General features: G+C 40.6%; 3 protein-coding genes across 4 annotated transcripts; 1 reads left to right on the top strand and 2 right to left on the bottom strand.

Moving 5' to 3' along the window:
* The first annotated feature begins 3,617 nt into the window (after positions 1–3,617).
* LOC113004060 lies at positions 3,618–5,874 on the top strand. The gene is made up of 4 exons (XM_039450666.1): positions 3,618–4,481; positions 4,653–4,978; positions 5,101–5,178; positions 5,297–5,874. Exons 1-4 carry the CDS (start codon positions 4,307–4,309, stop codon positions 5,678–5,680), a joined length of 963 nt encoding a protein of 320 aa, XP_039306600.1. The 5' UTR covers positions 3,618–4,306; the 3' UTR covers positions 5,681–5,874.
* A 64-nt stretch (positions 5,875–5,938) lies between these two features.
* On the bottom strand, positions 5,939–7,988 carry LOC105203207 (protein ANTAGONIST OF LIKE HETEROCHROMATIN PROTEIN 1). 2 transcript variants are annotated; one of them, XM_011171977.3, is made up of 4 exons: positions 7,679–7,988; positions 7,407–7,546; positions 6,719–7,280; positions 5,939–6,632 (listed from the first exon to the last, which is right to left on the bottom strand). In XM_011171977.3, the coding sequence occupies exons 2-4, from the start codon at positions 7,534–7,536 to the stop codon at positions 6,254–6,256; spliced, it is 1,071 nt and encodes a 356-aa protein (XP_011170279.3). In that variant the 5' UTR covers positions 7,537–7,546; positions 7,679–7,988; the 3' UTR covers positions 5,939–6,253. The 2 variants fall into 2 exon arrangements, with proteins under 2 accessions (XP_011170279.3, XP_039306599.1); XM_039450665.1 differs by having other exon boundaries at positions 7,407–7,988.
* A 10,819-nt stretch (positions 7,989–18,807) lies between these two features.
* On the bottom strand, positions 18,808–19,796 carry LOC120358092 (nascent polypeptide-associated complex subunit alpha, muscle-specific form-like). Its single transcript, XM_039450812.1, has 2 exons — positions 19,466–19,796; positions 18,808–19,409 (listed from the first exon to the last, which is right to left on the bottom strand). Exons 1-2 carry the CDS (start codon positions 19,794–19,796, stop codon positions 18,808–18,810), a joined length of 933 nt encoding a protein of 310 aa, XP_039306746.1.
* Between the last annotated feature and the right edge of the window lie 3,745 nt (positions 19,797–23,541).

The following is a 23,541-nucleotide window of genomic DNA, read 5'->3' as shown; positions in this document are numbered from 1 at the left end:
TCTTCAAATACTTGCAATTTGATTGAGGTATAGTTTTTTATTTTTGTCTTCCCTGAGGATTATTGTTCGAATATTGTACAATAATAGTATTACAAATTGACGAAAATTTTGAATAATTACGCTAAGATGATACGTTAGAACAAAGTAATTTTATATATATGATTAATCTCTAAATAATATTTATCAAAAATTAGACAAATCCAAATTTCAGATTTAAATAATTTACAATTATTTCAAAAACTATTTGATTCCTTATTAAAAATGTTACCATGCTGAATATGTAACCCAGCAAACACAGTTGCATAATAGCAATGTTAATAGAATAAAATCGGAAATAACACGCAATATAACATGCGCGTTACATGTAATGTCCATGTTAGTTGTAATTTCTCACTCATAAGAAAAATAACAGTTACATAACAGTTGTATCATATTTGTTATACAGGAGTCATATTAATAATTCAGTTTTATAACAGTTATATTATTAAAATAAAATGTTTGTTATATAAACCTAATAAATGGCAGTTATATGACTGTTATAAGTTGTGATGTTGTAATATCAAGAATTCAATTTTACATAACTATAATATTGTTAGGATGTAAAAATTCGTTATATAACGTGACACACACAAATTATATAACTATTATTTTCTGTGTTTGCTGGGAATATTTCTTACAGCATTGTTCCTACTTTAAAATTTAAGAATAATTGTACATTTCTGTAAACATTTATTTAGATTAATTATATTTCTAAATGTTTTACTTATAACGCAGCTAAAAATATTATTTTCAGTTTGAATGGGTCAGAATTGTAATCTTAAATATAACATATAAATTGTCTAAATACATTTGTTTACATTTTCTTCTATTTCTTTGTTTAAAATAAATGAAGCAGAAGAAAGTGTGAGTAAATATATGTATATAATTTACATGTTAAATTTAAGATTACGATCTTGATCAATTCAAACTAAAAATAAGATTTTTATCTTAATTCAATATGGTTAATAAAAAATTGTGTTATTTAGATATAAATATTTAATCAATTGTACATACTTAATCTTTAAGTAGTTGCGCCATCGTCATGGGTTTTAATGAACGTGAGTACTTAAAGGTATAATACAGAATCAATGTTTTAGGCAACATCAATTTTTTATATATTTTTAATGTATTATCTTATAAATTATTATTATGTACAAAATGTTAATTGCAAATAATTGTGAAATTTAATAATATTAAAAATGTACTTTTTTGTAATAAAATTTACCAATATAGGTAATACCTTAATTTATTTTTTTCCTTCTATAGTGTATTTTTATTTATGTTTTTATTATAGTGTCTGCCCGAAGAAAACTGTATCATTAATGAGATAGAAAAAGGGAAAGTTAACGGACAGTATTCTCCACAGTTACGATCTTTTGCGTTAACTTTACATTTTTACAGTCCAAAAGCATACAATTATGTACGAGAGGTATATAAAAATCAATTACCAGCCCCATCTACTATACGATCTTGGTATTCTAATACGAATAGATCACCTGGTTTTACACAAGAAGCTATCAATATTTTGAAAAAAAGAAGTGATACTGCTGGAAAAAAAAAATATACGCTACTTTGATGATGGATGAAATGGCAATAAGAAAGCAACTTGAATGGAGTCATTGTGAAAAAAAGTTTGTTGGCTATGTAGATTGTGGAGCCGTCATATCAGAACCCGACAATATGCCTTTGGCAAAAGAAGCACTGGTGTCTTTGCTAACGGGCATTAATGAAAGATGGAAAATTCCAGTCGCTTATTTTTATATACATGGACTAACATCACAAGAACGAACTGAAATTACCTTACAAGTTCTGAGGTTTGTAGCTACATCAGGAGTTGAAGTTATTGCTTTAACATCCATTCGATGGACTTCTAGCGAACATTAAAATGTGTACTGATGAGTTTAGTGCAGACGTGTACGACAAGCCATATTTTCGACATCCAACGCATGATCACTATATTGTGATATTTTTTGACGCTGCGCATATGCTCAAGCTCATAAGAACAACTTGGGCCATTAAAGGAATTTTATATGATAGCGACGAAAATCCTATAAAATGGGAATTTATTGAAAACCTGGTATGTCTACAAGAACACGACTATTTCCATTTAGCTAATAAAGTAAATAGCAAGCATATCCAGTGGCAAAAAAATAAAATGAGCGTAAAGTTAGCAGCCCAAACATTAAGCGAAAGCTGTGCGACTGCTTTGCAAACATTAATGGAAGACGGACATCCGGACTTTTTAGATTGCACTCCAACTATTAAATTTTTAAGAATGGTCAATAATGCATTTGATTGCTTAAATTCTCGAAGTCTGTTTTCTCATGGTTTCAAACGACCATTGCGGGCAGACACAGCTTCTCAAACGTTTGCATTTTTAAATGAAGTTATAGAATATTTTTCTGGTTTAAAATTACAACCCGATGGAAAATATATAATAGAAACAAAATCAAAGACCGGTTTTCTAGGATTTATCATCGATATAAAAAATTTGAAAAAAATATATCAAGAATATGTTGAAACAGAATATTTAAAATACATATTAACATATAAATTTTCTCAGGATCATCTTGAAATATTTTTTTCATGCATTCGAACAATAGGAGGATACAATAACAATCCAAATTGTATCCAATTTACTTCAGCGTACAAGAAGCTTTTACATCACAATGAAGTTAAATCATCAGTTGCAGCAAATTGTCTGCCGCTTGATAACACAAGCATCTTAACGATATCTCCAAAAAGAATCAAGAAGAGCCCCGAAGAACTTGACGAAGAAGATATTGAAGATGTAAGGGTTGACAACATTCCACTTCAATTAATAAATTCAACAGTACATCACGCTGTATTATACATCTCAGGTTTTATTGAAATGCGCATGCTTAAAAAACTTACTTGTGAGACATGCATCCAACTCGTGAATGAGTCGAAAGACGCTACTTCAATTTTTATTAAAAATAAAAGTCTTGGTAGTTTACGTTATCCAAGACAAGATACCTATTTTATAACGACTGTAGCAGAAAAAGTTTTTAATATCTACAGGATAAATAATAAATTACAAAGCAAAAACGCATTTCAAAAAATGACAATAAATGTTATGCGAAATTTAGAATTAAATAACATTTATAAAAATTTTAATAAGCACGTATTAGACAATGACATATTGAACAATCACAAGTATGATATAATCAAAACAATTATAGAATTATATTTAAAAGTAAAATTATATTATTATGGAAAAGAATTTACGCGGAAGTCCCATTTAACATATGTCAGAAAAGATCTGACTAAAACAATTTTACTTAAGGGACAATAAAAGGTATATATACTGCGCACACACACACACGCACGCACGCACGCACGCACGCACGCACGCCCGCCCGCCCCGCCCGCCCGCCCGCCCGCCCGCCCACCCACCCGCCCGCCCGCACGCACGCACGCACGCACGCACGCACGCACGCACGCACGCACGCACGCACGCACACACACAATTATTAGCTTATAGTTTCTTCAGATATTTTAGTTACATTTATTACTACCATGTTTTATTTTACATATATTTTATTTTATTGTATTATTTACTATGTACATACTTTATTTTATTATTAATTGGCCATTATTAAATTTGTTAATTTTTTTCGAATTAATATTAAATCAATTTATATTTTTCCCGGATTACATTTCATTACTCCTACAACTTTTTATCTCGTATTATTACATAATTTAGCGAAACAAGAACAAATTATTTTTTTATTTAGTAATACTTCTGGATCATTCAATTATTTATTCGGGGTTATTCGTACCGATCGTACCGATTCTTACTTGAAATGTAGCTAAGTAGTTCTCGATTTGGCCAATTTCCGAACCCGGGGGCGCTGAGATCTTAGATTCTCGGACCTCTCCTTCTATCTTATGGAAAAGTGGAGGTATTAGCAGTCCAGAGGTATATAGTCAAAGGTGCTAACAACATAGTAGCTAACTGATGGCATACAAGCGAGTGCTCGCATCGCCGTTATGCCCGAATTACACTAGCAATTGGCGATTGCGTCTGCGTTTGCGTTTGCGCTTGCGATTATTTCTGGACCAATCAGAAAGAAACGACTGACGATTGCGATTCGCGATTACTATTTAGCCGTCCATTTTTCATAATCGCAAACGCAAACGCAACCAATCACAGAACGTGCTAGTTGTCACGTGACCAAGTGTTTATGTTCGGAAGGCTTGGAAGAAAAATCAACACTTAAAATATTTGCAAATATTTGTTATCATGCCACCGAAGAAAGCTGCTGATATATTTTCGAAAGACATTGAATTTACGTTAATTGACTTAATTGAGTGTAGACCTATTCTTTGGGATTCTACTTCTGAACTCTACAAAAGAGCAGATTTGAAAGATGCAACTTGGGAAGAATTAGTTTGTTCCTTAGGACTTAATTTCTCAGGTATATATTAAATGTATTATGAAAAAGAAACCGATAGAGAATTTATTTTTATCAATAGCTAATATATGATATGATATATATAATTTATAATTGTGCATGAATGAAAATTAAGAGAGGTTATGTGTACAAATAAACTGCACCTTTTTAAAGTAAAGTTCTTTTTCTTTGTAGTTTCTATTGTAGCAAGTAGATTTAAAAGTATGAGAGATACTTTCATGTCAAATTTGAGGAGAGTAAAAGAATCCAAGCGCAGTGGAAAGGGCACAGCCGATATGTACATTCCAAAATGGTATTTGTACGATCGTTTAAAGTTTTTACAGAAGACACTAGTTCAAAGTGCTTCCATCTCTAATATCACTACTTCCTCGAAAAAATTTGATGATTGCATGTCACAAACAAAACAGATTTCAAGTGAATTATTGACACAATGTCTACCAGAACAAGAAGTTATTGAGGAACCTCCAGTCTTAAATATTTATTACAATGATTCTATGAAAGTAAGTTATTATTGAAATAGCCTCTGCTTTGAGTATATTTGTATATTTTATATGAGTAATTAGTACAATAAAATTATTTGTAATATTTCTTTATTAAATTTTATTCCTGAAATTTATTACAGAAATTTATGATTCAATCAACGGAAGAGTCGACTGATAATTTTACAGATTTATCGGGATCCTCTGTAAATGTTAGCACAGTAAGTTTTAAATAGTTGTTAATAGTTAGTAAATAGTTGTTAAATAGTTGTTATAAACTTCCAGAATATTAACTTTTTTTCATTTTAATCAGCATCTTTTGTGCTTTAATTTTTTTAGCCTGTGTCTACTCCTATCGAAACAACTTTGCAAAATCTAACTTCTATCTCAACAACATCAACTTCTACGAAAGCTTCTATCTCAACAACATCAACAAATTCAGTATTTACATCATGTTCCAAAGTGCAAGATAACGGGAATCAAATGTACACAAAACGAGGATCAGCTAAAAGAAAGAATAATGATCATTTATTAATGGAAGAAGCAGTTGGTGCTATTAAAAATTTGTGTCAACAAGATCCACTTCATTCACTTGAATCTAACTCATCTACTGACTCTGCACATACATTGGCGATGTTTATTGCAACAAGACTGCGTGAAATGATGCCTGATCAACGTAGACAATGTGAAAATGAATTACTAAAATTGTTGTCTCAGTTTTAATACGTATAATAATATTTTTATTATAACATAATTTTTATATTTGTATAACTTTATATACATATTACTCATACTGAACTTTTCATTTTCCAAAGACAAAATCCAAAGAAAATTAGAATCCAAATATTACATTTTATTTTTGTTTGCAATAACATTAAACATTTAATGCTTAATTATTTACTAGATTTAATATAATTAGATATTTTTATGTGTAAATATTTATACAAAAACATTTTAATATATTTAGTTAAAAAATATTTAATTATAATAAATCTTGTAAGTAACTATATTTCTAATATATATAAAATGTTATTTTTAGGTTTTGAATTTATAACATAGATTTTATTTGTTTAGGTTTGCAGAAAGATATAATTAGATTGAAAGATAGAAAAACTCTTTAAACATAGAAGTTTTTACTCATGTAAATTGTTTTACCGATATTTTTGTATCTAAAAGAATAATAAATTACTTTTTTATTCAAACGATAACAATATTATTTATTTATATGTATTTAATTTCAAAATACATAAACTATATGAAATAAAAGATGGAAAAAAATTCTACAAAACATATTTGCTACTGAATGGCCTGATCTTGCCATGGTACTCTTCCAACATTATTAAAATAATTGCATAAAGTTTCTCGCATTTGTATGGCAGCAGAAGTATGACGATTGCCTCCTTGATGTTGGAAGTTCAATAAACTGTGTCCTTGTTCCCGCCATTCTCCGTGTTGAATTTGACCTGTCATTTCACTTTCCATATCAATGTATCCTGGTGGAGTATACATTGCACGGCCTACACTGTGAGATCTCAGCATATTATGGAGACAACAAATTGCTAGTACAATGTTACGAGCATCATCTGGGTCATATCTCATAGGGGATCTAAGTATATTGAATCTGCTAGCCATAACTCCAAATGCATTTTCCGCGCATCGTCTAGCTCTAGATAATCTGCAATTATTGAATATAAATGCAATTAAGAATATAAAATGCACTTAATTTATAACAAAAAAATTCATTTCTTTACTTCTATTTACCTATAATTATAAATTCTTCTCTCCCTTCTACCTGTACATTGTTCCTTAGGAAAAGGTATAAGCACATTTGTAGATAGAGCAAATCCTTCATCTCCTACAATCACATAAGGAAAATCCTGATCGGTATCTGGTAGAGGATTTGGTGGAGGTACATGAATATCATTTTTTTCCAAATGCTGTTTTAGATCACATTTGTTCCATATTCCTTTATCAGATACTCGTCCATTTGTGCCCACATCAACATATATAAATCTGAGTTGAGCATCCACAAGCCCCAAAAGCACAATACTAAATTGTTCCTTATAATTAAAGTATGAGGAACCAGACTTAAGTGGAGGATCAATCAGACAATGTTTGCCATCCATGGCACCCAAGCAATTTGGAAAATTCCATCTGTCCATATAATCATGGGCAATTACTTTCCAAGACAATTCATTATCGGGAAATTTAAGATATTGTTCTTGTAAAACAGAAATTAGAGCATGAGAAGTATCCTTTATAATTCCTGATATAGTACTTTGTCCAAGGCGAAAAGTATAAGATAGTGATTCTTGAGTTTCGCCTACAAATGATAATAAAATTGTTACATAAAAAAAATAGGAAAAAACGGGAAAATAAACTAAAATATTACACTAGAATAAAATATTAATACTAAAATAATTTGTTTGAAATAGACTTGCTTAACAACCTGTTGCCAAGTGACGTAGTGTTACAGCAAGTCTTTCTGCAGGTGAAATGCTGTCCCGAAGATGAGTGTCTTGTTTTTTAATTAATGAACTCAATTTTTTCACGAGATTTTCAAACATTTCGGAATTCATACGAAGACACCTGAAAACATTTGTATTATTCATTGAAAGTGATTACTTAATAAAATATAGTAAATTTACATTCTTCTATTCTATTAATTAAATATAGTCAGAAGGAAAGCCTATTTTCCTTTATGTAACAATTCATATCTACCTTCGATATTTATCTGGATCTTCTAATTGTAACTCCGTAAAAAGGTTACGGAAACAACCTTGTTGTTGTCTTCTAGCTCTCCATGGTTTAATCCACAGTCTCTTTTGAGAAATCTTTTTTTTCCATAATGTAATTTCAAAATTACAAACATAAGAATAGGACACTTTTTTTTCCTTATGTATCAATCCATGTTTAAAAAAAACTCAATCGTTTGACGTTTGCAATAGCTAGTGTGATTGAAAAACGTCTAATCGCAAGCGCAAACGCAAACGCAGACGCAATCGTCAATCGCTAGTGTGATTCGGGCATTAGACGGTCCCGCCGTGCGTGGAAGGCCCCACGCGAACAAATAAGTGCTTGCGCTATCGCTAGGCGGCCACGTCGTGGGGGATCTTCTCATGAGTCGAGTGCGGCCACAGGCGTTATATCTAGACGCTATCGTGGCCGACTCACCAGCTCACACTTCAGTGAGATTTTTAGGAAAATTACTGCTTGTAACCTTGAGACGAATCCTCGCTCTCATTCTTTTCAAATATTACATGCGTGGAACGATGTTCCACATAAAATTTTATATTTTTACATGTAAATAATAATTTGTACTGTTATTTAATCTTGTACAATAAATTAAAAGTTTGATTCAAATTCAATTTTTTTTCAATCTTTTTTAACAAAAGATGCCGTCAATATGCTGTCAATATGCTGTCAATATGCTGTTAAACGCGGACAGCAAATCAATGGCAACAGTTGCCATCATCAAATTTAGAATTTATGTAAGGGCAAGATTTCACACATAGTGAGGAAGCACCTTGTCCCTAGTTTATTGATATCAGTTGCTGAAACGGTTAACAGTAACATAACGGCATTTTGAACTCACTTGGCTATCTAAGGCGTAGCATTATGTGACTTTTCACTTTTGTTTTAACAAGAATATTTTTTAAAGATGATTCTCCAACATTGGATTTCGGATTCAAAAAAAGACAATTTGAGCAATTTCATTGAAATTTAATTGAATGACCATCTTGGGTATTATGAAACTGGTCGGAATAAATTCCGATTAGAATTATTTGGTACTAAAAAATATTGTAAAATTTAGACAAAACAGGCGCACGCTACGCGCGCGCTATAATATGAATTATAAATTTAATGTTACACTATTAATTTCTTAATACACATAATTAAAATATGCTATCTCCAAGATGACAGCCGCTCACAAAGTAACCATTGAATGAGAACCAATCAGCATATCACATCAGACTAGTTAGTCCCCCTACTTAACGAAAATTTAATAAAAAAATTATATAATAATACGCTATTTATGCGCTTTATAAATTCACAAAAAAATAATTTTGTGCTTATGTCGTTTAGCCAAGAAAAATATTGTTTGTGAGGGGCTTAGTAGGCTGCTAGTGAGCCCCCTCCCCCACGGGTTAACAATAACAATTCTAGAAAATGAAATGTACAGGATTTATGCGCTATTTATGCACTCTCATATTAGAGTAATTTGGATTTTTGCGCTGCAACTCCTAAGGGACTCCTCTCTTGACATCAAAGACAAAATTGCTATAAAATGTCTTTAAAATTAAAGGACCGTTAGAACAATTATGTACGATTAATCTACGATTTATGCGCTTCTGTATCCACACTGTTTTGATTTTTGCGGTGCCATCCTTAAAGGACTTCTCTCTTGATGTCAGAAACAAAATCGCCATAAAATGTCTCTAAAATTAGAAGAACCGTTATAACAGTAACAGTTTGGAAGTGGAATCGCGATGATGTGTGAAGATTGACAAAATAGATGTTTGATTTGTATATATATTGTGACGTGACATCCCGTTTGGCTGTCCGTCACAGGGATCGTAAGATCCGAGCGAGGAGCGCACGCTGCGGCTTTACGTCCTCTCGGCTCGGAGACGGACGTGTCGGCGAGTGCGCTTATAATTCCGCGTTTTTGTTTTGTGTGCGTGTGTCCGTCCGTTAATTTTAGCGACGTTTGGCGGATCGGCGGCTAGCGCATATTCCTTTTTTTTGTATCGACAAGATCTCACCCGACGAGCAGACTAGAAGAAGGAGGAGGCTGCCGCCACTGGAGACCTTCCGGACCGTGCGCAGGATCGCAGTAGCGCGCACGACAGGTGATCTCTCTTCATTTAATTATGTTACTTCTTACCGTCGCGCCTGTACGCAACAGTGAAGCCGCTGAAATTGCAGGACGCAAAGAGGAAAGGTCCGGCGTAGGAGATGTCGACACTCCGCGCAGATCATCGCGGATCATCGTTCCGGACGTGTTCCCGAGCGCGGGGGCACCGGACGTCGAAGAGTCCGTAGGGATAGCCGTCCGGCCTCGGGGAAACCACGGGAAGAGTCGCAAGCTGCCCGAAGACACCGACCTACCTCGAATTGCGCGCCGCGGCGCGACAGCCTGATTAGAGGGTCGCGAGGACCGCGTTATCAGGCGGAACCAATAGCGCGGCGCGACGAACCCCCGTGCGTGGGGGCGAGAGATCCTGCGTGCCGCCTGCCGGATTTCCTCGCGCTATCGATCACTTCGCTGTGGATCGTCACCGGTGCGACATTAGGAGCCGAGACGACAGGAGCCGCTTTCGAGGCCAAGTCACATTCCCGCACGAGGACGAGTTCGGGCCCGGCCAGCGTCGTGGTGAGACGAACGACCTAGTGTAAAGCCACCGATTTCGCCGGCCGGATGAGTCGCGCGTGCGAGAGTCGTCTTTAGAGTTCACGTTCGCCGTACAATCCTCCGCCGGAACGGGAACACGCTAGTGCTCGCGTTCGGTCCGCGTGCTCAACCGCCATGCGCCTCATCCGACCAAGTCGCGTCTTCATCCTTTCGGTTCCGTTTATTGAGAGCGTCGCCGACACCACAGCCAAGTCGCGTTAATTGTGATGCATTCTTGTATGTCGTCTGTAGTATGTATGCGTTTCTGTCGGGCGATGCCCGTTTTGTTCGGCGTACTTCCGAACGCTTGCTTCGTACCGAATCGCCATCATTTTGCGTGAATTGAGAGTGCGTGTGTAGAGTGACGAGAGTGCACGGTGTTTGTCTGCCGCCGCTCGGAATGGAATTGTGCCTCTCTCCGTTCGGTGAGCTCGTACCGACGACCGCGTGATATTTTCCGCTCGCGTCCGGGTCGCGAAACACCGTCGCAGAACCTTGTGAGTAGCGTGATCTATCGGAAATATATTGTTCATTTCTATCGGACTGAAGCGTTGTCTCTAAGTTCCCTCGCTCTCCTCTGTCTCCTCGTCCGTCGCGAACCACCCCCTCCGCCAATTCCGTGGCTGAGCTGCCGGTTAAAAGAGCCCGTTATTGCCCGTGACGAAGTAGAGTATTTTCGCGTTTCCTTTTCCGGTATGAATCGAGAGATCGGTCACGTTCCGATCTAAGAGTGGCACGCTCGCTCGTGCCTGGCGCCCAATCGTATCGACTAACTTCGCGCTTTTGATATGAGCGACTTCGCGATTACCGTGGCTGCCTAACTAGCGTCATGAGCAATTAACGCAGTTGCACCACGCTCGTGAGTGCGGTCGCAATATATATATATATATATATATATATATATATATATATATATATATATATATCATATATATATATATACAGGGTGTCCCAGAAAGCTCGCATCCCATTTTAAGAGCAGATTCTTTAGAAAATTCTAAGAAAAAAATCCTAATACAAAAATGTTGAGGGTATAATGGTTTTCAAATTATTCGCGATTAAAATTTACGAATCACTGAGCTGACATTTCGCGCGCTCAGGCATGGTGACATGACAAAGGTACCACAAGAGTACCTCTTGATATTAAGATTGTCATATAAATACACAGTGACATTTATATTAAGAAATTACTACTATAGGACACATATTTGTACATTACATATGCACAATTAATGTTTTCAACAAAATATCAATTCAATAACAAGATGTTACGATAGCCGTTGGGTTAGCTGTCAAAATAAATTCATTATCATGTTCATATGATACGAACTTTTATGGTAACATATCGATAATATCAATAATTTATTTACATTTTTAACTATTAAAAATGTAAATCGCTAATTTAATTGATATAAACGCGATAATGTCAAATAGACATAATTTGATATGTTTGAATTCTACTTTATGAACATATTCAATCTTTTTCATATCATTGCATAAATTATCGATATTATCAATATGTTACCATAAAAGTTCTTATCATATGAACATGGTAATAAATTTATTTTGACAGCTGACCCAACGGTTATCGTAACATCTTGTTATTAAATTGATATTTTGTTGAAAACATTAATTGTGCATATGTAATGTACAAATATATTTCCTATAGTAGTAATTTCTTAATATAAATGTCACTTTGTATTTATATGACAATCTCAGTATCAAGAGGTACCCTTGTGGTACCTTTGTCATGTCACCATGCCTGAGCGCGCGAAATGTCAGCTCAGTGATTCGTAAATTTTAATCGCAAATAATTTGAAAACCATTATACCCTCGACATTTTTGTATTAGGAACTTTTTCTTAGAATTTTCCAAAGAATCCGTTCTTAAAATGAGATGCGAGCTTTCTGGGATACCCTGTATATAAGGGTGATTCAAAATAACCTATTGGTCCCGAAGCTTGCATATTCGTAATCGAATTCTGAGACGATTTTTCCTTTTGCAAAAATTTGTCCGAAGATTAGTTTTCAAGTTACAAGAGTTGGTTAACTAAGAATTAGTTAGCGTATGACGGGTCAGGTACAAGTGGTAGACAGGGGCGGCACGATTCACTGTTACACGCGGGTGTTTCCGTGGGGCATCTCCTGTGCTCAAATGACTGACAAAAGTACATGGACAGCACATTTCTATTTAAACTGTCTTTCTCTCTCTCTTTCTCTCTCTCTCTCTCTCTCTCTCTCTCTCTTTCTCTCTGTCACTTTAATTATGTTACATTTAACTTGTCAAATTTCGATCTGTCATCCGGTCGTCAAATATCGGGATGACCGTAAAATCTTCAAGTAAGTTTACATTATTATAATAAATGTACGCCCGAGAATAATAAAATTTAATGCAAATTAGATTACTTAAATGTACACTTGCAAGTTAAAAGTAGCACTTTTAAAACGCACAAAAAGGAAAGGAGAAAGAGAGAGAGAGAGAGAGTGAGACGGGGGTGAAGGGGGGCTTTAAACAAGTTAAAGCACGGTCATTCACGCACACGGCAATCAGTTTATTGTTTCCACGATGTGACAGTTCAATTTAAATTTGTCTTTTATCCATATCTATCCCTCGAAGTTGTTTCATATTTTACCACATTTACACTATTTACTCTGCACTTGATCGATAAACGCGGAACTACGCGACGAACCGATCGATCAACTTTATTAATTACTGCTCTAATCACTACAATCATTCGATTGCGTTAAAATTACTCAAAGAAACACGTGTTTACGTTACGATCACACAACACGTGTTCACTCGACGATATGAAGCAGTCGACTGGATGTTATTGGTTATGTTGTTATAAGAGTGTCGAACGATTGGTTAAAGCCATAAGTCAAAACACGGCAATTTAAAATGAAAATATTGGTTAATACGATTTACATCAATACAATTTATTAGAAAAATGTTGCAAATGCATGTTTATCAATATTTGCTAAAACTTGCATGATAGTGATTTTATCAAGATAATTATTATTCATTCTAAATATTCAAGAAATAATTTTATCAAAATCAATTTTTTCTAAACATTTTTTTTTTATTTCTTTTTGAATATTTGCGAAAACTGTAAAAATATTCCTCGAAATAAAATATTTGGTTGCCCTGAAAAGGGCAGATTATCCGTTGCTGCAAGGAGATTTCAAGAATTATATCCTTGAAGTTTTTTTTATAATAAACATTCTAAATAATTATCTTGATAAAGTCACTTACAATTTTTAACAAGTAATAATAAACATGCATTTGCTACATTTTTCTAATAAATTGTATCGATGTAAATCGTATTAATCAATATTTTCATTTTGAATTACCGCGTTTTGATTATGGCTTTAACCAATCGTTCGACACTCTTATAACGACATAACCAATAACATTCAGTCGACTGCTTCATATCGTCGAGTGAACACGTGTTGTGTGATCGTAACGTCAATATGTGTTTCTTCGTGTAATTTTAACGCATCAAATGATTGTAGTGTCTACAGTAGTGATTAATAGTAATTAATAAAGTCGATCGATCGGTTCGTCGCGTAGTTCCGCGTTTATCAATCAAATGCAGAGTAAATAGTGTAAATGTGGTGAACTATGAAACAACTTCGAGGGATAGATCTGGATAAAGGACAAATTTAAATTGAACTGTCGTATCGTGAAAACAATAAGCTGATCGCCGTGTGCGTAAGTAAACGGGCTTAAACTTGTTCAAAGCCCCCCCCCCCCAACGGTCTCTCTCTCTCTCTCTTCTTTCTATCCCTTTTTGTGTGTTTTAAAAGTGCTACTTTTAACTTGCAAGTGCACATTTAAGTAATCTAATTTGCATTAATTTTTATTATTCGCGGGCGTACATTTATTATAATAATGTAAACTTACTTGAAGATTTCACGGTTATCCCGATATTTGACGGCCGGATGACAGATCGAAATTTGACAAGTTAAATGTAACATAATTAAAGTGACACACAGAGAGAGAGAGAGAGAGAGAGAGAGAGAGAGAGAGAGAGAGAGAGAGAGTTTAAATAGGAATGTGCTGTCCATGTACTTTTGTTAGTCATTTGAGCGCAGGAGGTGCCCCACAGAAATACCCGCGTGTAACAGTGAGTCGCGCCGCCCCTGTCTACCACTTGTACCTGACCCGTCATACGCTAACTAATTCTTAGTGCAACTTGAAAACTAAACTCCGGACAAATTTTTGCAAAAGGAAAAATCGTCTTAGAATTCGATTACGGATATGCCAGCTTCGGGACCAATAGGTTATTTTGAATCACCCTGTATATATATATATATATATATATATATATATATATACACAGGATGTCAGAAAAAAAGGGTCACATATTTTGATAGCAAGTAGTATTGTTCAAAACAAAAAGAAAAGGTCTATTTAACATGGGTCTTAAAACTAATATCTTCAAAGATACAAGCTATTTTGTTATTCGAGCTCTTTGTCATTTTCTTATTAGTCGTGTCATCTTTAGAATGTCTCCTGATATTTACATTTGCAATAGATACTACAAGTCAAACGACATTGCGTAGGTCTTGACGAATGTGAGCAGCCCTAGTAAACAAAAGAGTGTTTACTACTGTTGCTATACGAGAGTTCGTCAGTACGAGATTAATCGTCTCAGTCAGCATTAAAATTCTTTGTTTTTAAAATTTTTTGTTTATAAAAAAAGGAGTTTTTATTTTGTTATCATATGTACATACATTTAGTTTCTTTTTTTCAGTTTTTTTATAGAAGATTAATGATTATATTTTATATTAAAATAAAAATTATTTTTTCATCTTTTTTTGTTTATTTTTTATTTTTTAAGGCACCTAGAAAAAAGATATCCCCATTGTACCCCACTCTTCCCTACTCCTTTGTTCATTACATTCTAAAGATGACCCAACTAATAAAAAAATGACAAAGAGCTTGAATATCAAAACAGCTTGTATCTTTGAAGATATGAGTTTTAGGACCCATGTTAATTAGACCTTTTCTTTTTGTTTTGATCAATACTACTTGCTATCAAAATATGTGACACTTTTTTTTGACACCCTGTATATATAATTTTACTTGCTCAACAATTATTTTCGTGGATTACAATATCAATATGCGACGGTGATGTGCTCCCGACCGTAGTTTAGAAAGATCTACTTTGCCTGGGTCAACGATTTCAATTTTAAACCGTTGCAGATCGAATGGGTTTGAATATGCTTTAACCCGAGAAATGTTAGAAAAATTTTATGACTAACAAATATAACCCACATAGAACAAAGACATCCAATGGACGTCTAATGGACGTCTGCCGTGGAGGTTCGGACATTCCAGTGGGCGTCCTATGGACATCCAATGGACGGCCACTAGGCATCCATAGTTCTGCATTGCACACGTCCATTGGACGTCCATTAGACGTTAACAATGGATGTCCAAGGACGTTACGTGGATCATTAATTAAGGGTTCATCGAGCTTTAGTGGATGACAAACTTACGTCACGTGGATCATTAGTAGAGGCTTTATGGAGTCTCAGCAAACGTTACATGGATTATTAATGAATGTTTGCCGTGAAGGTTCGGACCTTCTAGTGGACGTCCAATGGACAGTAAAAAAATTTTTTTTTTAAACAAATTTTATTATTTTTATAGCTTAATCTGCATTTACTGTTTCACATATAACATTTTAATTTACTAATTACAATTATGTATTATTTTATAAATTTTTGAAACGCATCGGCACGGGATTTAAACCTAAGATCTTTGGAACGATAACCTAGTATCTTAACATTGAGCTAAATGTACACTTATGAGATGGTTAATAAAAAGTTATATTTGAAGTAAAACTGATTTGAACAAGAAGAAACTGGCGTCTTGAGTATCGCGCGAACACTTTTACTAACTCTTTGTTTATTTAGCCTTAGATATTTTTAATATAAATTATATAAATAATTGAAACCTGTTTCTGCCCAAGGCCAAGTCAGTCAAAAAACAACAATTAAAAATAGTATCGGAGCATGAAAAAACATTAATGACATAAAAAGCCCGTTGCCAAAGTTAATTTTACAATTAATTGTTATACAAATTGTCAAAAATGACTGTAGAGGAGAACTGATTGCGCCAATCGATTCACCGGAAAAAATTACTAAAGAAACATATATGACGCTTTTTTAATTGTCATAGTTGTTATAATTGTTATAAATAAATTAGTTGCATAATTGTTTTGATAAAGAGATAATGACCAAATTCCATAAAGAGATCGCATGATGTACGTAATATAACATTTTATTCATATTTAACTTTCGGTGATCAACAAGGATTACGTCATGTGCATTATACGCTTTACGGAATCTATCTGACTTCTATGATGGAAATAAAATCTCATAAAGCTATAGAGATTTTATGGACTTCTAATGGACGTCCATCTGACTTCCATGATGGAAATAAAATCCCATGGAGCTATGAAGGTTTCATGGACTTCTAACGGAGGTCTGTTGGCCTTCCATGATGAAAGTAAAATTCCATGGAGCTGGGGGTTTCATGGATTTCTAATTGACGTCCATTTGACTCACATAATGGAAGTAAAATCTCATGGAACTATGGACGTTTCATGGACTTCTAATGGACGTCCATCTGACTTCCATGATGGAAATAAAATTCCCTGGAGATATAAAAGTTGGATGGACGTTTAATGGAGGTCTGTCTTACTTTCACGATGAAAGTAAAATCCCATGGAGCTATGGAGATTAAATGGATGTCTAAAGACATCCAAGTCAGAGATCTATCCGACTTCCATGATGGAAGTAAAATCCCATAAAGCTATGGATGTTTCATGGACTTCCAATGGATGTCCATCTGACTTCCACCATAAAGATAGACCTCCTTCCATGGAACTATGGAAGGGTAATGGACATCCAATGGAGGTCAATTTCTATGTGGGAAGAAATTTTATAACTTACATCTGGAAGTCATTCGCCCGGCTAAGGTAACTTGCTAACGTGTAAAAAATCTTTTTTTGTTCTTGGCGCCGAGTCGCGACTACGTATCTTGAAATTCTTTTTGACCGAGTGTCGTGGCAATTTGTCACAACAAAAGCAATCCAGTAACGCACAAAACCATAAGAAAAGCATATATGATCTTTTTTGTTCTTCAGTCGGTTTGGCTTGACAACTGTTCCAAAAAACAAATGAAACAGCTACTTAAAACACGTAACTTAAAACAAATATAAAATCAGTTAGTCGTGAAACTTGGTCTGAAATTTATCAATGTAACGGTACGCGTTTTCGGTCGGTTCGGTGCGGTGCGGGAACTTCGGGATCGGACCGGATAAGGCTCGTCGGTTGGTCAAGTGTCCGTAATGACTATACTCAGCGTTTTAAGTAGAAAAAGATAGCGAATGCTTTATTGAGAACATGATGGCAGTGGTGACAACATAATAATTGCGAAAAAAGAATTAACAAAATGAAAGAGAGAAGAAATAAAAGAGATAACAAAAAGAAAGAGAGCTCGTCGGCGTCCAGCCAATCGCCGGTATCGGATTGCTAGTTGCGCGGCGGAATGACTTCGGAGACTAAAGGTTTATTCACGCGGTTTACATTTAAACAAAAGAACTTAACTACTTATTTACAGATGTAGGCCAAACTAGTATGTAGTCGGATGCTATGCGGTGAGCTATGCGGGCTGCTCGCCCGTACGCTTTGAGAGTCGCGGAGCGTGGCGGGATTGGCTAACGCGGTGGTGTAAGCGCGTGCGCAAGTGCGGGTCGTTGCCGGCGCGGTCGCCTCCGCGATTCGCCCGAGCGCGCCCCGTGCAAGTGGGACGCTCGATCGACAGGTTGCTTATGCCCTGCTGATGAACAGGTTACGAAACGTGGCCGTATGTCGGTGCGGCAGTGAAGGTACTCGAGGACGACGGTTGGTCGAGAATGCTCGGCCGGTGATGATGACAAGAATGCTCGTCGAGGATCTCGGACGTGATTGGTCGAGAATGCTCGGCCGGTGATGATGACGAGAATGCTCGTCGAGGATATCGGAGTCGACTGGTCGAGGATACTCGGCCGAGGATAGCGACGGGAATGCCCGTCGAGGATATTGGAGTGCGACGAGAATGCTCGTCTTAAGGAGCGATCGAGAATGCTCGGTCTGTGGACGGGTCGGATAGTCGGACGGATCTGCCTTGTGCGTTTCCACTGCCGTTTATATATCCGAATGCGCGGCTGGGCAAGCCAATCCGCGCGCTCGGTCTGCCAAGCCGGAGTGGGAGCGTTATGGAACGCCACAGTCGGCGTGCGTGTCGCCGCGTGGTCGCACGGCAAAGTTCGGTCGTGCGTGCACGTGGTCCCCTGCTACGCTCGGCGTTTGTCGTTCGGTGGACTGAACGGAGGCTTACGGACGGTGGAGCGGCGTATCGTTACATCACCCCTCCCCGTTTAAGTGGCAAACTTTGGCCACTACACCGGGAATTCCCGCACGTAGTTGCAACGACCGGTGCGATCGAAGCGCAGCGTGTAGTGGCGTGTCGCCAACCGCACTTTATAGACTCGCGACACTCTTGCGGCGTGGTACGGCACGTGTATAACTAGGTCGTCACTAACGCGCACCGGTACGGACGGAAGGTATCGCTGTGCGGTGGTCACGGGAGTACGGACTATGGGTGTTGGTGTGTCCTTTGGAGCGGCTGGTGTTTGTGATGCTTCTTCGGCTGTCTCGGTAGCGGCGGGTGTTTGTGATGCTCCCTTGTTTGTGTCGACAGCGGCGGCTGGCTGGATTGACGGGGCGGATGGTGAAGTCACTTGTTCGGTGATCGCAGGTCTCGTTGCACTGGCTAATTGCGTGGTTATGGAGTCGGTGGCGGGTGCGTGGTCTTCCTCCTTTAGATTGGAGAGGGTCCCGCCGAACACGGCCAGTAGGGTTGCCCTAGCTTTTTGTCGTGCTGTCGGGTGATGTGGAGGTGGTACCGGTTTCTTCGGCCGGCCATGGTCTTTCGGCGCGGTGTCCGCGGGGTACTCCACCTTCCTGCCGATGGGGTCGTCGGTTGGCGTGGCCGAGATAGCTGCCGGCGCCGTTTTTCTGCCCGTCGGTGGTGCGCGGGGTCGGCTTAGCGGCGACGGTCAGTCAAGAGTGCCGCCAGCTTCCTCGCGTTGACAGCAGAGGATCGCTGCACTCGTATTCCGACGACCGGTGTGCTCTTCCGCCCGTTGGTGCGGCAGGCCGGTTGGGCCGGCTGCGGGCGGGGCTCCGTTTTCCTTGCTGCCTCGATGAGGGCATACGGCGGTACTCGTACGCTAGCGACTGGTTTCCTGTGCCTTTGGATTGGAGCTGCTCCGGATGATCGTACGGGTACTCCGTACGAGCTGGCGGTCGGCAGCGGTGCGGCTCTGGGCGCTCGGTGGTTGGGGGTCGGTGGAAATAGGTCTGGCTGTCGCGTAGCTGTGGCCATGGCTTGCGCCCACAGTTTTTCAAACTCCTCGTCGTCGTCGGCTGGTGCTGATAGTAACGCGTTTAGTTGCTCCATTGCTAGAGGTAACTTTCTGCGATTTCCTGGTTTGTCGGTCCGCCTTATATACCTCTCCGGGTCTGGGAGAGGGTGCTCCTTCCCTCGGGACAGCATGATTCCTGGACGTGATCTTCACGTGCTCAACTCCTGGCAGGGTCATCGGCATCGGATTCTGCCGTCTCATGGTCGCCGTGGGTATCGTCTGTTCGGTCGTCGTCTGCCCGGTCGTCATCCGCATGGTCGTCGTCTGCTCGGTCGTCGTCTGTTCGGTCGTCTGTTGCTTCGGTGTGATCGTTTTGTCCGTCTTCGTCATCCTCGGCATCGGTTTGTTCGGCAGCGGTTTCTCGTGTGCCAGGCTTAAGGTCTTGCACGTGGACTCAACGGTGCCATTTGCCTCGCGGGTCTCGGATGTCCACGATCACGGGTGAATGTATCTTGCGGACTTCGAACGGTCTTACGGCCATACTTAGGGGCTAGCTTGGCGTTAAACCCCTGGCCCTTATTAGATAGAAAATGTTCTCGCTTCCATACAATGTCCCCTAATGCCGGTTTCCATGCGCGCCTTCGTAGATTGTTATGTCGTTCTTGTCGGTTGAAGGCGCGGGCCAAGTTGGTGCGCACGACTTCGTAAGCCTCCTCTAGTCGTTGTTGATTGGCGGTTGGTGTTGTTGCCAGTACTGGTCGTTGATCGCGGAGTCCGGTTGGCTCCTCCAATTCGCGTCCGTGGTTTAAATAGGCGGGCGAGTATCCGGTGGCGTCGTGCGGGGCCGTATTGTAGGCGAACTGTAGTGCGCCTAGTTGTTGGTCTCACAGGCGGTGGTTGTTCCCCACGAACTGTGCTACCATCGTTTTAATCGTCCTGTTGGTCCGTTTAACGGGGTTACAATGGGGTGCGTAGGCTAGTGTGGTACGGTGCTCTATCCCTCTAGCTCCTGTAACAGGGCTTTCATCGGTCGCCCGATGAACGGCCTTCCGTTACCCGAAATGACTTGCCGGGGACACCCGTGCCGGTAGACGATACGGTTGGCGACGTTGCGCAATGGTCGCTGCGGTCGCTCGCCGGAGTGGGCTTAGTTCGACCCACTTCGTGAAGCGGTCTTGCATCACTAGTAACCACGTATGGCCACAAGTGGACCGCGGAAGGGGTCCCACTAAGTCCATCGTGACTTGTGCCCATGGTGCGTCGACGTGGGACGTGTGTAATAGTCCGGCTGGCCGTGTTTGGGCGTGTTTGTACCTTAGACAATTCCGACAGTTTTGGACGTACCGGGCGATGTCGGCGAACATCCCCGGTCAATAGTAGCGTCGCGCGGCTCGCGCAATGGTTTTCGCAATTCCCAGGTGCCCGACGGTGGGGGCGTCGTGCACCTGGGTCAGTATGGTCGGTCGCTCAGGTCGTGGGATGCACCTCTTCCACTGAGCCTCGGCCGGTTCGTCTTTGAAATCGGTCGAGTGAAGGATACGACGGTAGAGTCGCCCCCCCCCGAATCTCGTAGTCGGGAAAGTGTTCAAGGCGTCCACGTACGTGACGGAACTGTCGGCGGTACCAGGTACACGCGGGCAGTGTTCGGTTGCAACACACGGAAGGCAGGCGTGAGAGCGCGTCGGCTACGCGATTGAGCTTTCCGGCTTGGTAACGGACGTCAAAGGAGTATTGTTGGAGCTCGAATACTCAACATCCGAGTCGTCCAGTGGGAGAATCCATGCGGCGTAGCCACTGGAGGGCCTGGTGGTCGGTGATGACCGTGAATTCGTAGCCCGCCAAGTAGTCCCGCAGGTGTCGGATTCCCCACACTACGGTCAGGCACTCGAGCTCGGTGGCGCTATAGTTTTTGTCGGTTCCGTTCAGTGAACGGCTCGCGTAGGCGATGACGCGTTTGCCGTCTTCGAAGTACTGAGACAAGACGGCGCCCAGCCCGTGATGGCTGGCGTCCGTTTGCAGCAGAAACCGTCGCGAGAAGTCCGGACACGCGAAGGTGGGTGCGGTAGTTAACGCCTCTTTTAAAGTTTGGAAGGCGAGCTCTTCCTCTGGACCCCTTCCTCGGCCACCGAGCGTTTTTCCTCGTGAGTTGGGTAAGGGGTGCCGCGATGGTGGCGAAGTTCGGCGTGAATCGTCGGTACCATGAGGCCAGCCCTACGAATTGGCGGATCTGGCGGATGTTGGTGGTGGTTGGCCATTCGGTGACGGCCCGGACCTTGTCCGGATCAGTGCAGATACCTCGTCGGTCTACAATGTGCCCGAGGTACTTGAGTTCGGTGCGGCAGAAGTGGCATTTTTCTGGGTTTAGTTTCACGCAGGCGACGGAACACCTCCTCTAGGTGTTTTAGGTGGTCTGCAAAGGTCGGACTGGCGATGATAACGTCGTCCAAATATACGAGTTCGGGCCCCAAAATCCGGTCGAGAAGTCGTTGGAAGCTGGCCGGGGCGGAGTGTAAGCCGAATGGCATTACAGTAAATTGCATCAGGCCGCGACCCGGTACGGTGAAGACTGTGATAGGACGGCTCTCCGGCGTGAGGAAGATTTGCCAGTACCCCTTTTCTAAATCGAGAGTCGAGAGGTACTTGGCCTTGCGCAACTTGTCCAGCGTGGGTGTAATGTGCGGCAAGGGGTAAGCGTCCCGCTCGGTCACCTCGTTGACTTTTCTAAAGTCGATGCAGAAGCGGTGCCGGCCATCCTTCTTCCTGACTATGACCACCGGGGAGCTCCACGCGCTGTTGGAAAGTTCGATCACCCCGGCGGCCTCCATTGTGCGGACTTCTTCGTCGATGATCCGCTGCACCGTCGGGTTCCTCGATCGGTATCTTTGTTTGATTGGTTGTTCGGTTTTCACTCGGATATGATGCACGGCCTGGTCGGTGGGTCCCTGAACTCGCTCGAACTTGGCGAGCTCGGTTGCCAGAAACGCCTGTAACTCCTGTTCCTCTTGCGATGTGTTCCTCTCGGTGTCGTTGGGCTCGAGGTGGCGGCGGTGATGGGATGGTGAGACCGAGCTCGGACCACAAATCCGTCCCGATTAGCAGATCGCTCTCCAGGGACGGGAGGAGCTGGAAAGTGTGTTCCAACCTCCGCCCGGCGAGGTGCAGCGGGAGGCGGACTCATCCGGGCGTGGTAACGGTGGTCCCATCGGCCAGGCGAATGGTCTCGTCCTGGACCTCCGGCCAGATGTGCAAGGTCTTGGCGTGTTCGGCGACCTGGCGGTTAATCATTGAAATCTCGGCCCCGGTGTCCAGCAGGGCCGAAAATCGGCGCGGTCCGACGCGCACCGTGATGTGCGGTCGCGGCTGGTAACTTAAACGGATCCGGGCCGAGGGGTGGACGCGTCCTCGGCCGGTGGCGCGTTTCCCGCTCGGGGATGGCACTCCCTAGTCAGGACTCCATCCTTGCCGCACTGCGAGCAGAACTTTCGGGCCGGTCGCTTGCAGTCGAAGCGGCTATGGCCGCGCTGCTTACATCGCCAACAGGCGATGTTTCGGTCGTAGGGCTCGGCGCTGGTGACGGTGGCCGTGGTGACCTTGCATTTCTCCGCCCGGTTCTCGCTCTCCTGGGCTTTGGTGATCTCCTCGAACTCGGCGGCCTGCTCTGCCAGGTCGGTGAGGTCGGTGGCGTCGGTGAGGCGCACGTAAAGTTTGTACTCCGCCCTCAAATTCTTGTATAGCCTGTCGACCTTCTCGGCCTGTGTGAACCCG

The sequence above is a fragment of the Solenopsis invicta genome, chromosome 6 (assembly GCF_016802725.1).
Source record: "Solenopsis invicta isolate M01_SB chromosome 6, UNIL_Sinv_3.0, whole genome shotgun sequence".
Classification (NCBI taxonomy): Eukaryota; Metazoa; Arthropoda; class Insecta; order Hymenoptera; family Formicidae; genus Solenopsis; species Solenopsis invicta.
Note: the sequence above shows the minus strand (reverse complement) of the source record. Positions and strands in the feature narration are given on the sequence as shown.

Bases quoted from the DNA above. Each gene is read 5' to 3' on its own strand.
- LOC113004060 (XM_039450666.1), top strand. From the start codon at position 4,307: ATGCCACCGAAGAAAGCTGCTGATATATTTTCGAAAGACATTGAATTT. The intron at 4,482-4,652 runs GTATATATTAAA...TTTTCTTTGTAG, and splicing joins CTTAGGACTTAATTTCTCAG to TTTCTATTGTAGCAAGTAGA. The intron at 4,979-5,100 runs GTAAGTTATTAT...AATTTATTACAG, and splicing joins ATTACAATGATTCTATGAAA to AAATTTATGATTCAATCAAC.
- LOC105203207 (XM_039450665.1), bottom strand. From the start codon at position 7,569: ATGAATAATACAAATGTTTTCAGGTGTCTTCGTATGAATTCCGAAATG. The intron at 7,281-7,406 runs GTTGTTAAGCAA...TATCATTTGTAG, and splicing joins ACTACGTCACTTGGCAACAG to GCGAAACTCAAGAATCACTA. The intron at 6,633-6,718 runs GTAAATAGAAGT...CAATAATTGCAG, and splicing joins AGAAGAATTTATAATTATAG to ATTATCTAGAGCTAGACGAT.
- LOC120358092 (XM_039450812.1), bottom strand. From the start codon at position 19,796: ATGGCCACAGCTACGCGACAGCCAGACCTATTTCCACCGACCCCCAAC. The intron at 19,410-19,465 runs GTCGCCGCTAAG...CGGCGCCGGCAG, and splicing joins GGCGGCACTCTTGACTGACC to CTATCTCGGCCACGCCAACC.